General features: G+C 42.7%; 1 protein-coding gene across 1 annotated transcript in view; it reads left to right on the top strand.

Moving 5' to 3' along the window:
- LOC139351246 (protein Dok-7-like) overlaps positions 1-5,987 on the top strand; it is a 34,588-nt gene extending 28,601 nt beyond the window's left edge. Inside the window, exons 11-12 of the mRNA XM_070993048.1 lie at positions 763-942; positions 4,414-5,987. Coding sequence (XP_070849149.1) covers positions 763-942; positions 4,414-4,550 — 317 coding nt within the window. The 3' untranslated portion in view covers positions 4,551-5,987. The remainder of the gene's footprint in view (positions 1-762; positions 943-4,413) is intronic.
- The last annotated feature ends 6,469 nt before the right edge of the window (positions 5,988-12,456 follow it).

Raw genomic sequence — 12,456 nt, 5'->3', positions numbered from 1 at the left:
GCTGTGCTTAACGGTTGAAAGTAATCTTGACTTGATTGTAGATGTCTGTGTTTGAATGCAACATTAGGCTGTTGATAAGAGCTGTTTCCTCAAGAGTTACAAACCCCGAAGGTGGAAATCTTTCAGCTTTTGATTCAAGTTATAATGACAGTGTTAAAATGACGCCAGCCTTATCCTCGATGTCTTCTTCATTAACTTTTAATTAAGGTTATAATGACAAAAACAGATCTTGTTCCAATTAAGTGTCTCAGCAAGAGCGGTGTTATCTTTTTAATATTATCAGTAAATCCCACAAAAAGACGAAAGCCAACTGTGAACTGAGCAGACTGTATTGCCTGTGTAGCCTCAGCCTGATAGAGCTCGTTCCTCTGTGCAATACAACACCATTGTTGTCCAGAAAGAGCCATACTGTTGCATTAGAGTGCCTTTTTTATTACAGTGAACACAGTCAGTGTAGAAAAATAGAGCCAAATCCCTAAGAAAAGTGAGTCACTCAAAATACTGTGAAATAACTGGCCATGTTCATTGTAGTGAAGAAATAGTCATCCAAATTGCGAGTGCGTGGCTCTTTTAATGTGTCTGAAACGGATTTTGGATGACAGTGGAGTTATCTGGCATGGAGATACAGTGTAAGCTATCAGGCTGTGGCTACACAGACAAATCTCGTTAGCAGGATGAATTACTTGTTGGTTTTGGTCTCTTCAGGGATTTTGCCGATAAAAATAAGTGTTCAAACTAATTAACACTGTGTTCCTCTTGTAGGGGCAGTGTTCATTTTCCCCCCCGAGGCACCGCTTCCTGAAAGGCCTCGCGGTGAAGGTGTGACGTATGTGAATATTCCCGTTAGTCCCACTTCCAAGAAGCAGCTCAACTACATGGAGCTGGAGCTGCAGGAGCCAGGTCCTGGCACCCGAGGGGGCGTTGCACATCTCCAGCCTCAGAGTAAGGATGCATCTGAAGTACCTTTGAAACTGCCAATAGACGTTTTCTGCTTTTAACTTATCGCTATGAAGTAAATGTCGATTTCACAGAATGATGACACCATCAGTGTTTAGATTGGTTCCCCGCCAGCTTCGCTTTCACTCTGCAATTGTCTTCCACCGGCTACGTTCTCCCAGGAAAAAGGAGGCTGACACCATTTCTGTCTGCGTTCATGTCTCCATTTTTAGACTAAATGAATGAATAAATTCAAACTTTCTCTCCTCATGTTTTCTTTTTACTCCTCCCTCCACCCCTACGCCAACCACTGCTGTAGCTGCTCGTTATTGAGAAACAAAACTGATCACTTCTTTACAGAAATTTGGAAACCAATGCAGTATATTCTGAGGAAAAGGGAAAGCAATCCCCTTGTTTTTGACAGCAGCACCAACTATAATACCATTTTGAAATGCTAGGGGGGTGAAAAGTGCTGATACGACATTTCTCCCTGATGCAATAGTGATGAGCTTTAAACTTTTTTTTTTTTTACCTTATTCAGACGGCAGCCATGTAACAGTCAGGGAGGTGAACTCCACCTGTGGAGAGAAATCTAGTCAGTGCTGTGCAACAATAGGCAGATAAGTAAGACATAAAACATTGCTGCAAACGTTCCTGATGGTGGTTTAACTCTAATGTTTTGACCCATTATTCACCATCATAAGCTTTTACTTAAAGGGATAGTGCCATATTTTCCCATGTTTTTGTGTCTAGGTGGCTAATTGGTCCAATGTGGTGCTGCAAAACAGACTGTAATGTAATCCCTCTGGGCAATTATGCTCCATCAATGTACATCCATTACAAGTGTTTGTTACTGTTGGTGTCGGACAGCGTCATGGAAAGGACCCTTCAGAGACGCCAGACTGGCCAAGTGGACACAGTGTAAATGCCAATCGTCATCATAACCCAGAAAATCATGAATGGCTTTTAATGCATATTCAGATCTCCATTGGAAATTCATGAAACATTCATAAGAATTTCTAATGAAGATCATTAATGGATTAGATGTAAGAAGATTTTTAATGCCAAAGGTTTGGAATTAAAATGAAAGTGAAGTGACCTCTGTCGTGGCCTTATGTTCTCGTCTTTGTTCGGTGTACACAGTGTTCCTGTGCGCGCTTGTGTTCTGGTCTGTGCAGCGCAGTGGAAAAGCAGTTTTGTAAATAATACAGCTTCTGCTCAAGTCCTTCAGACAGATATGAAAGAGGCAACTTAAACTAAAGCAGGATATTGATATCGAGCGAGGCCGAGGAGTCGCTCTCGACACGCGATTGTTCTATAATTCTGTTTTACTGTGACAGAGTTTCAGGAATCGCTCCCAGATGATTGAGCCGATTTCCTCTCGTCTCACTAAAAGACAGCTGCGTCCTTGTCATCAGAGACGCGGCAGTGAGCTGTAATTGACAGACAAGCCGCCTATTAGCGTCATTGCCCTCAGGAAAACGAGGACCGCTCAGGCTCCGACATGAGCGAGGTCAATATCTGATGTCAGCGGTACAGTTTATATCCCGGCATGCGGCCTCATTAATCTGTCACCTGGGGAGGGGGGGGGTGTCCCATCTCGCTACTGAAAGGGGGTCACAGGGCATTCAGATCACAGCTGTGAATTCACTGGCTCAAGTGGAATCCTCCTCCAGGGACTATTGATGTGTCAGGAGGTTTTGATTTCCTCGACTTCGAGACTGTAAAACGCATCAGTCAAGCAGGAGGCGGCGGTACAGTGATGAGCATTTGTGATATTCATGCACAGTTTGCTTTCGCGATTCAACCTTGATTTCCACACAGGGAAGGGCACCAAATCACGGCAATGCTCGGGACTTGCATATGGAAGGCGGCGCATGAGGGGAATTTTAAAGGCTTCATCTGAATCATTTGCATATTCCTCTGCGTTGTGTGGCGATGCTCAGTCGCTACCTTAAGCGGTCACGTTGGCAGTGAGGGCAGAGATCCGCTTCAGTCTGAACTCTCTGTTTGTTTGGATGTCTACATCAGTTGTCATAAAGATGATTCAGTAATATTTTGCTGTCAGCTACAACAAGAACGTCCCTTCTGCAGATTTTGAAATTATTTTTTTGCCCAAAGAACGTCAGCAATAGTGAAAAATGTCCATTACAAGTACCAGAGCTCAAGGTCAAGCTTCAGATGTTTGCTTTGACCAGTAGTCCAACATGCAAAGATACTGTTATGGAAGATGTGAGGCAGCTGGATCCATGAGATCCTGAGAGTCCATCTGTCCAGGCTTCAAGTCATGTGACCCACAGTGGCTCCAACCAGTCAGCATCTTGCGAGGAGCTGCTGGCAGCCCCAGGCAGTCATGGTTTAGATGTGACGACAGCAAGAGAAGCGACTCTTTGAAACCAACGGCGGTGGCTCGTGAGAAGGTTAGCGTAGATGCTGCTTTAGCACCAGTTGTTTCTGAACTGAAAGGAGAGGACAGAACGCCACTGAAGGTTTTCCTCCTCTCCTCTTCTCCCATCTGGCTTCAGCAAGAATTCCACTTCAGGTCAGCAAATATTCACATCAGGGAAGCTAGAACCAGTGAACTTTTGCTGGAGTGGAGATGGAGAAGCAGTTAGCTTCGCTCTGTCTGAAGGTAACAAAATCCGCCTGTAGCATCATATTTACTGTACAGACATGACATGAGGTGGTATCAGTCTTCATGTCAAATTATTTGGATGATTTTCTGTCAGTCTGCTAATCGTTTGAGCTAGAGGTGCCATCAAAAGCAGCTAACTTTTGGCGCATTTCCATTACACAGTTCCAGCTCTACTCGACTCGGTTCTACTCTACTTGGTTTGGTTGCATTTCCATTACAATTGAGTACTTCATAGTACCTCCTCAACGTAGGCGGGGTCGTCATACCACGGCTGCACGAAACTGCCATGACGTCAATTTGTACGCGACGCAAACAGAGCCGACAAACAACGGAGGACATCGAGGCGATGTTGTATTTGCTGCTCGGTTTGAATGAATTCTTTCATCTGCCACCAAACCCAGAAAAGTCTGGACCTCGTCGACGGACCACGGTGATATTTTACGAGCAGCCATTTCCCTCGAGTGAGAATAAAGAATAAAGTCAGCGGTTGCTGTTGCCCGGCGTTACAATGGAGGGGGCGGGATTGTTTTTCCGGTGTTGGACGTCGCAGACCAGCGACGACACTCTCTGGCCAATCAGTGGCCGACAGGCTGTTGACGTCACACATATAGTATCGCTTCTACTCGATTGGAACCTCGCCAGAGCAGGTACTAAAAATAGTATTGGGTACCAGGTACTATCCCTAATGGAAACACAAAACAACCGGGTAGAGTCGAGTCGAGTCGAGCCGCGCTAGTGGAAATGTGGCAATAAGTTGTAGCAAACCAAAGGAGAAAGAGCAGCACTAAACTTTCTCTGACTTACTTCAAGTTGAGTGAGGGTCTGTTTTTGTGTCTCGACAGGAAAGAGTTCCACCAAGTACGCTCAGATTGACATCACAGCTACAGAGACGGCCCACAAAGTGGGCACACAGCACGCCCTGGGTCGGCAGGAGGGCCTTCACACTCTGGAGCTGAGAAGAAAGGCGACGCCACATTGACTTCTTCATCTCTAAACTGTTGTCTCAGCACTACATCAAATTGTAACGTTTGCAAGAAACATGGCTCTGAGGGTTTTTTCAGCCCATACGGCTCCCCGAAGATCTTCTGAGGTTTACTTTGAGATTCATTTTTTGTTCTGCTCCATCTTTTGAATAGTTTGTTTTTGTTTTTTTTTTGGGAAGTTTCTTCATCCAGTCGCCTGCCAAGTGTCCATTTCTCCTCACATTTAGCTTTGCTTCTGTATTCTGAAAGCAACTTGAAGATGGAGCCTCCTCAGAAAGGTTTGGCACAGGATCAGGAGCACATTTCAATCTTGGTCTCCTTTGTGGACTCTTGTGAGGCATCTCATTAAATGGCATTATGTCAGCGCTGGAGCCTCAGGCTGACTTGGAGGAAGATGTGCCAGTCCTGAGCTGAGTCAGTGGCCCCACAAACCCCCAGAGCACAGGCATTTCACAGCTCACTCAGGCCATCCCTAATAACATGCAATATGCTGTTTTTGACCTTGTTTGGGAGAACGAGGCAGGGTGGCTGCAGAAGAGGGAGCAGAGATGCTGTTTATTCTCACGAGGAGATCACGCTCATTTATTCCTCAGTGATTCCACATGTAGCTGCACAAAGCTCGCTTTTTCCTATCTTCATATTTGGGGCAACTTTCCATCCAGTCTTACTCAGAATGCTGCAAACTTTAGGCTCACTTTTAAAGAAATCAAACGACAGGGTTTTTGTCGAGCAGGACATTTGTGCATGCTGACCTCTTTTTTTTTTCTGGGTGTAGCTAGTCGATCGCTGTTTATCATACAAACAGAATGTCATCGCCGCCATTGGGGCTTTTTTTCTTCGTCACAGTCCACATGGACGAGGATTTGCTGTGGAAGTGTCTTCATAAATAATTCAAAGCAGGGAAGATGGTAAAAAGCACTGGATTTTCTAAATCACTCAGCCACAACATGCGTCTCAGAACTGACCGCCTGGCCTTCGATCGGCGTTATGTATTTGAAAACAAGTTTGAAGTTTGCATTTTTACTGAAACCGCGATTATGAAAGATTAGTTTAGTATGTGTTCCAGAGAGTTATTTTAATAGCCCATTTTACTCAGTGTATTGTTTTTATCTCCTACTCTGATTTGTCTATTTTGATATCTGTAAATATATGTTGTTTCTATTAAGGTGATGTGGGTTGCAAATACAGGCGTTAGACATGATGTATGTACAGTGAAGCTACGCTGAAAGAGTTCGAGGACAGCACCTTTTTGTTAAGGCGCTGTTTTTTTCTTGTCATACTACTTTTCTTGTAAATTATTTCTAACATTAACTACTGCTTTGATGTGCGTGTTCAGCTTTTCTAGAGCCACAGTAGATCACTATGGGACTTTCCCACCATGTACAGTTGTAAACCAGTTTGGTGCAGTATTATATAAAGCATCCTTACTATTGAAGTGTTTGTTTTCTTTCAGCGCCGCCGAGAAGCGACCCAACCCAGACTCAAAACATTGGGACCCTGTTTAACACGTAAATAAAACAGAATGTGATACTTTGCTGATCCTTTTTGACATAAACTGAATTGAAAACAGCACAAAGACAATATATTTAATGTTTCGCCTCGTCGGCTTCATTGATTTTTGTAAATATATTGTTATTCTGAATTTAATGGCAGCAACTAAAGACTGAGAAAGTTGTGGAATGTTCCAGAAACACCTGTCCGGATCATTTCACAGGTAAACAGGTTCATTGCTAACAGGTGAGAGTATCATGATTCGGTATGAAAGGGGCATCCTGGGAAGGCTCAGTCGTTCAGTGTTAAACTATTGTCTGTAAATTCAGATGGTTTGCAAATGATTACATTCTGTGAGTCCCAACTTTTCAGAGATCTAACCAAACATGCTGTTTACATTTACAGATTATTGTCAGATTCGCAGTAATAGTGGGATTAGTGTGCACATATGGAGCTGTGCTCTGTTACATACACATTCAAGTTTTTAGGCGCTACTGGGGCAGGCTGCCCACGTATATTAACAGCTGCCAAAGTACATCTTGTGACCCATTTTAGCTTGTGATAACCCTCAGGGTGTCTGCAGCGAGCCACTGGAATAATTCTAGAAATATGGCCAGCTAATGTAACTTGATTGATTAAATTATGCAAAAATTAAAAGATAATTTTGCTTATCGATATTCCTTCTTCCTTATTCTGTTGTTCAATTATTGAATTAATTTAAAACATCATTTAAAGGCTTTCAAATTAAACTGTTTGTTCAGGTTTACTGAGCGGCCTAAATGCAGACACAGCCTTTACCTTGCAGCAGACTTTCTCGTCCCTCTGTTACAGACGGCAGGTGGACAGAACAGGAAGACCTGTGGAATCAAACACAAATATTAAGGTATTGATTGGTAAATACTCGTCAAATATCGCTCCACGATGAAGCTTACAGTATTTGTGCCTCGGCTGCAGAGCTCGTTTGGACGGCGGCACATGACTGGCGCCGGCCAGCAGAGGCTCAGTTTGAATCTGACAGCATCTTTGCAGGACAGGATCTGGGAGCCCCAGCGTGGCAGTGTGAGAGCTTTGGAAGAGAAGCACAGTGGGTTTTGCACATTATTTTCACAATGTCTTACAGATCAGGCTGTAAAAGATCCAAATTAAAAGCTTTCACACAGAGGGTCTATAAATAATGATCGTTCCTGTTCCACATATTTTCAAGATGGTGATGCATAGTCTGCCAGCTCTCAGAGCAACATGACTGATTGGTTAGTTACACAGTCACTCACACTTTGGATATCAACCTCACTGACCTGGAACGAAACCATGCAGTAGAGTCGAGTTGTGACCAACTCAGAATTTTGCCAAATCAGATTTGGCTGTTCCGGGTCGCGGTTCTCTACTGATGACTCGAATCATTGACTTTTAGGGGGCAGCCAAGTAAAGAGCAGAGAAAAAAAGTAGAACTGGCTGACTGTGGTCAAATATTGGCATAGATAAATGAATATTAATGCCACTGAGAAACAGGCACCAGGAGTTAAATAAACTATGCAAATCCGCAGACGGCTCATAGCCTGTTTTCAATGGAAGAAACTGCAGTTCAGTTCTTGTGGGCAGAATTTTAATCTGTCTTAATCTCCCACTGCGCCCACCGACAGTGAACACACCACAGGTCTGATTCAGGACGACCATCTGTCTACCAGAACTGCTGACTTAGACTTGAGTCAGTCTTAACTTACACAAGACTTGATGCCCTAAAGAGCAAAAACATAAAAGTCTTGATCTGGTAAGACCCCAGAACAAAGGATGGGTAGTGGGCTTTGCATGGACACACATGTCCTTAAATATTACACCTCTGCATTGAAGGGACCTGGTCTGGATTTTTGACCTAGACTTGAGATGTATTCTGACTAGCCTTTGATTGTCCCTAAAAGCCTTTGTAGCAGTTCTGCTATCTACACTGTCAGTCTGTGAATATGCTGTACAGGAAGCACATAAATGCTGCTGTCATACAATATATTGTATAACTGTACAAGTCACTGTACTCAGATCTTCAGATGTGTTCATTGGGTTCAGAGAACAAAGGCTGTAGACGAGCGTATAAAGATCCAGGGCCATTTTCCTTCCTTCGCCTCTAAGAAAATTACATCTACTGAATAAGTAATTGGTACTTGCAAATCAAACTTTCTCCTTTTCTTTGTCAATCTTACACTTGTCAGAAAACAAATTCAAACAACTCACTCTGTTTAATTATTCATGCAAGGTGATTTTTCCCCCTGCTGTTTAGCACTTCATCACAGATCTCGCTGCTCCTTTCACAGGGCTTTTTGAAATAAAGACTAAATATCATAAATTATGCAGGAACTGTGACAAAGGATTATTTTCAGGCAGCAGCACTTTAAGGCCAGACAGGAAATTCCTGCCGCAAAGTGCATTAATAATTCTTCAAGAACATTAAATATGTTATTGTTTGTCCAGATGGAAGTAATTCTCATGCCTTGTGTGCATCTGATGCCTAATGACCATAACAACCTTCTACTTCACTCATGCAGTAACCTTGTTTTCTTATTTACATATCATTAAGTCAACGGTATGTATAGGATAAAAAATCCACAACTGAATGAATAAATCACAAAATTCTACTTAACTTCTCACACAATCAGCCTTGAACTGCAGCAAAGGCGGTGGAGCATCTTGTGCGCATACGTCACATGAAGCATCAATATTCAGCCAACTTGAGCACAATTCTCTGAGGTGATATGACTCGTAACATGTACATAACTACAACAACAACTGTTACCAAACAGCTTCCCACCTCTGCATTGTGTGCAGTAGTGTCCATGAATTTCATTTATCCAAATTGTCCGAAAACCATTAATTTTACCGTTCAGACAAACATTATTTTCCCACTGACTATCGACCGGTTAATTGTCCTTTCTCACTCGTGACATTGTTATTCATGTCACTATTTTCCTCTTGTTTCAATCAATTCTCATTCTGTGTCTTGCACAGCAATAAATTAGATTACAGCCGCACATGTTCTTCAGGTGGTGTCTGGCAGAGCGGCAGAGGGCATAAAGGACACTGAAATTAGTCATTTGTTGGCTGAATGTCTTCGCTTGCCTTGAGATACACGACACTGAAACAATGAATGTCAGACAAGAGTGTGTGTCACACTGTGGAAGTTCCTCTCCTGGCATTAATTAAATCCACTCATTACTGGTCATCAAAATGACTAATTTAGAAGTTTTCTCCCTTCATGCCTTAAAAATGCTCAGGTGTGACTCTACATGTTTGCCTGTGTTTAGACTGCACCACGCTCTCTGCAGAGTCAGAAACCAAACTGTGATCAATAACACGAGCCTGCAGCTTGACTACATTATCAAACAACTAATAATGTGTGTGATATGGAGAGCCCCACCCCACAAACTGACAGGATTGGATCCTTGGGTATGTGGCGCGTGAAACCCTGGCTGCCATTGGTCCACTGCAGGTCCAAGGTCGAAATGCTCAGGCATTGCGCTGACTGCTTATTTCACTCAGGATGTGTCTTGTAGTATGGAGAAAGCATCGTATGGACATGTTATCAAGGTTAAAATCTTAATATTGTTCACAAAGGTGAGAAGGGGTCCCTGTGACTCATGAAAGGAGTCGTGAAGTAGTTGTTGTGTTTAGATTTCTGTGTAATGTCACAAGTGTTGAGTCTGGCTGCGCTAAGTGTTCAACAACGGCCTCTTAACTCCCACACTGATGCTTGAACCTACAACCTCGTGGCTTCTAAGCAAATGTTATGCTTCCGCAAATAGCAGCTGATCGGTTTATCTGTCGGAAGTGATATGTTGCAAATGGTCAAAGCCTGCAGGGTTTAGTAGCATTTCCAAACGGCAACCCAATAAACTGCAGCCACTGACCTTTCTGCTTTGGCCATTGGTTCCTGGTCATTGGCCTTGTTCAGCCCAACTCAATTACAGCCACTAATGTCTCACACAAACACACAAAGAGCCTCTTGCAGTCAGTGCCCGCAAGGCATTTCAAGAGGAAACGCCTTAATCTTGTTTTTGTTTTTTCTTTCCTACGCAGCTTTCATTCTCTTTGGGCTGCAGCTGTTTTCTTTTGCCTGATGCATTCATGATTTCTGTATTTGTGTTTTTCTTTCACTCTCAAATGTGCATATATGCTGATAATAGTCCATTATAAATTGCTAATGACATTCTAGTTTAATAGCACTCCAGTATTCCAGGTGTCTGGTTTGAAGACATCTAAGGACACACACACACACATCATCATCATCATCATCATCATCATCATCATTATCATCATCAACATCATCATCATCTCCAGACAAACTCACAGCTGAAACCAAAAATACACACAAACCGCAGATCAATGATGGTACATTAGCTCTTGTGTATGTTCATTGACACAACCTGATGAGTGTTTTTCTTCTTGCTGCTAGTACTGCTAAGTGCTCAGAGATGCTCTTTGGATCAGCTGAAAACCCCTCTTTTCCGTTTTTACCGACTGGCTCATCAATATGATTTGCATAAAAATGACTGTGTCATTAAATCTCAGCTGATTTCCATCTCTCCTCCTTATGTCTACACAGACTCACAAACGACTGCAACATTTTCAGAAGGTGGAAATGATTGACAGGAGATTGGGGCTAAATGTTCCATACTAGTCCTGATAACACCCCAATATAAAGGACATTTGGACGTAATCACTCTCGCCAACAAATTCAATCTCTCATTTCTCAGTCTCCTGTTATCTGTTAAGATGCTCCAGGCTGCGCTCCTAATCTGTAGTTATGATTCACTCACTCGCAGCTTTTGAGGGAGATGATCACGGTGCCAAATATTGATTGGACCGGCTCAGCACAGGCACAGTTGAGCTTTTAAAATCCATCATAACACTGCAAGAAATCATGTGAAATGGACCAACCAGCTGCTGCATTTTAACATGTGCAGACCTCTGCAAAGGCTCATCGTCCACACTTACGATATGCAAATCTGAAAGTGCAAACATGGTCAATATTACTGCTCCTTGATGTTTGAAGCATAAAGTTCAAACATTTTTCCTTAACATCTTTGGTGGAGCTTATTGCAGACAATTTGGATGCGGGAGTATAATTAGTTGCATGATATGTGTGTATTTACGCTTTTAAGGCAAAACAGCGTTGTTACTTTTGTACCACCTCGCTGGCGCAGACTGCTCCATAATGGCCGCTTTCTGTCATGACGTTTGATCAACTACACCTGAGGATTACCCGTGAATGTGAGCTGTGATATGGAGTCATCGTAGCTCCGCAACAGGCTATGTTTTGTCAGTACTGAACTTTAATACCATCCACTTGATTTTAAGATGTATGGTGTTATTCCCCCGAGGCAAAATGTCCTACCTCGCAATGTTAACAACGCCTGCCGAGTTTCATGAAAATCAGGCTGGTAGTTTTTCAGTAATCCTGCTGACAGACAAACAAACCCATCTGAAAACATAACCTTCTTGGCGGAGGTAATAAAAATATGGAATTTTCTCGCATTTCTGCCCTCTTTCTCTCTCCGTGACACATTGGCTGAGCTGTATTGGTGTAGTGAGCCTTGTTTGGGTGTGAGTTACATAATGCACCAAATGGGGACAGTTCTTTATCTGTTAGCAGCTAACAACAGCGAATGTCCAGCCAAACACAAACACTACAGCTTGATAATTTGATGCTCATCTGCTGACTGTTACTGAGAGGAGAGAAAAAACAGACAATGTGTCAAGTGGCTCAGAGAACAAGTGCAACAGCAACAAACCGCTCAGTGACATCGTTACCTCAGCACTAAAGCACATCTTTACTTTTTTCCCACCTTTGTCTTGTCCGTACCATCGATTGATATCTATTATTGCTTTAGTCCTTCATTCAGACAAAAGAAGCTGATGATCCTGCTGTTGAACTGCTGTCAGAGGATGATGGATGTATGAAGGATTTCACTCTGAAACTAACTAGTGTTTCCAGTTTTCTCACTTTTCTACTCCGAAACTGTACGATACACTTCCTTGTCTCACCTCACTTAAACCTCTTGCTTTCTGTATTCTGATTTTATCCTTGGTGAACTCTGTCTGTTTTTCTGTGTTTTGCACGATGTCAGAAATGTATCACAAAAGCTGCTTTAAAATGCAAATTAATTATCACAGTGAGAGCTGTGTGACACAGTAGGACTAATCTCAGCACGATACAAATGATCCTTTGAATGACTTGCAGATTTTGGGGGAAAAATCCCTTTTTCAAAGTGGATGTGAGGTGGAGCTCGCTGCCAATTCGGAAAAGTGATCGTGATTTTGAACATCTGATTCCTTCTTGCGTTGATTGTCATTTCACTTCGTTTCAGTTTACTTCCTCTCATTAGTATAAATAGTCATTTTAGCCGTAATTTTAAAAGCACTTCA

The sequence above is a fragment of the Chaetodon trifascialis genome, chromosome 23 (genome assembly GCF_039877785.1).
Source record: "Chaetodon trifascialis isolate fChaTrf1 chromosome 23, fChaTrf1.hap1, whole genome shotgun sequence".
Lineage (NCBI taxonomy): Eukaryota > Metazoa > Chordata > Actinopteri > Chaetodontiformes > Chaetodontidae > Chaetodon > Chaetodon trifascialis.
Note: the sequence above shows the minus strand (reverse complement) of the source record. Positions and strands in the feature narration are given on the sequence as shown.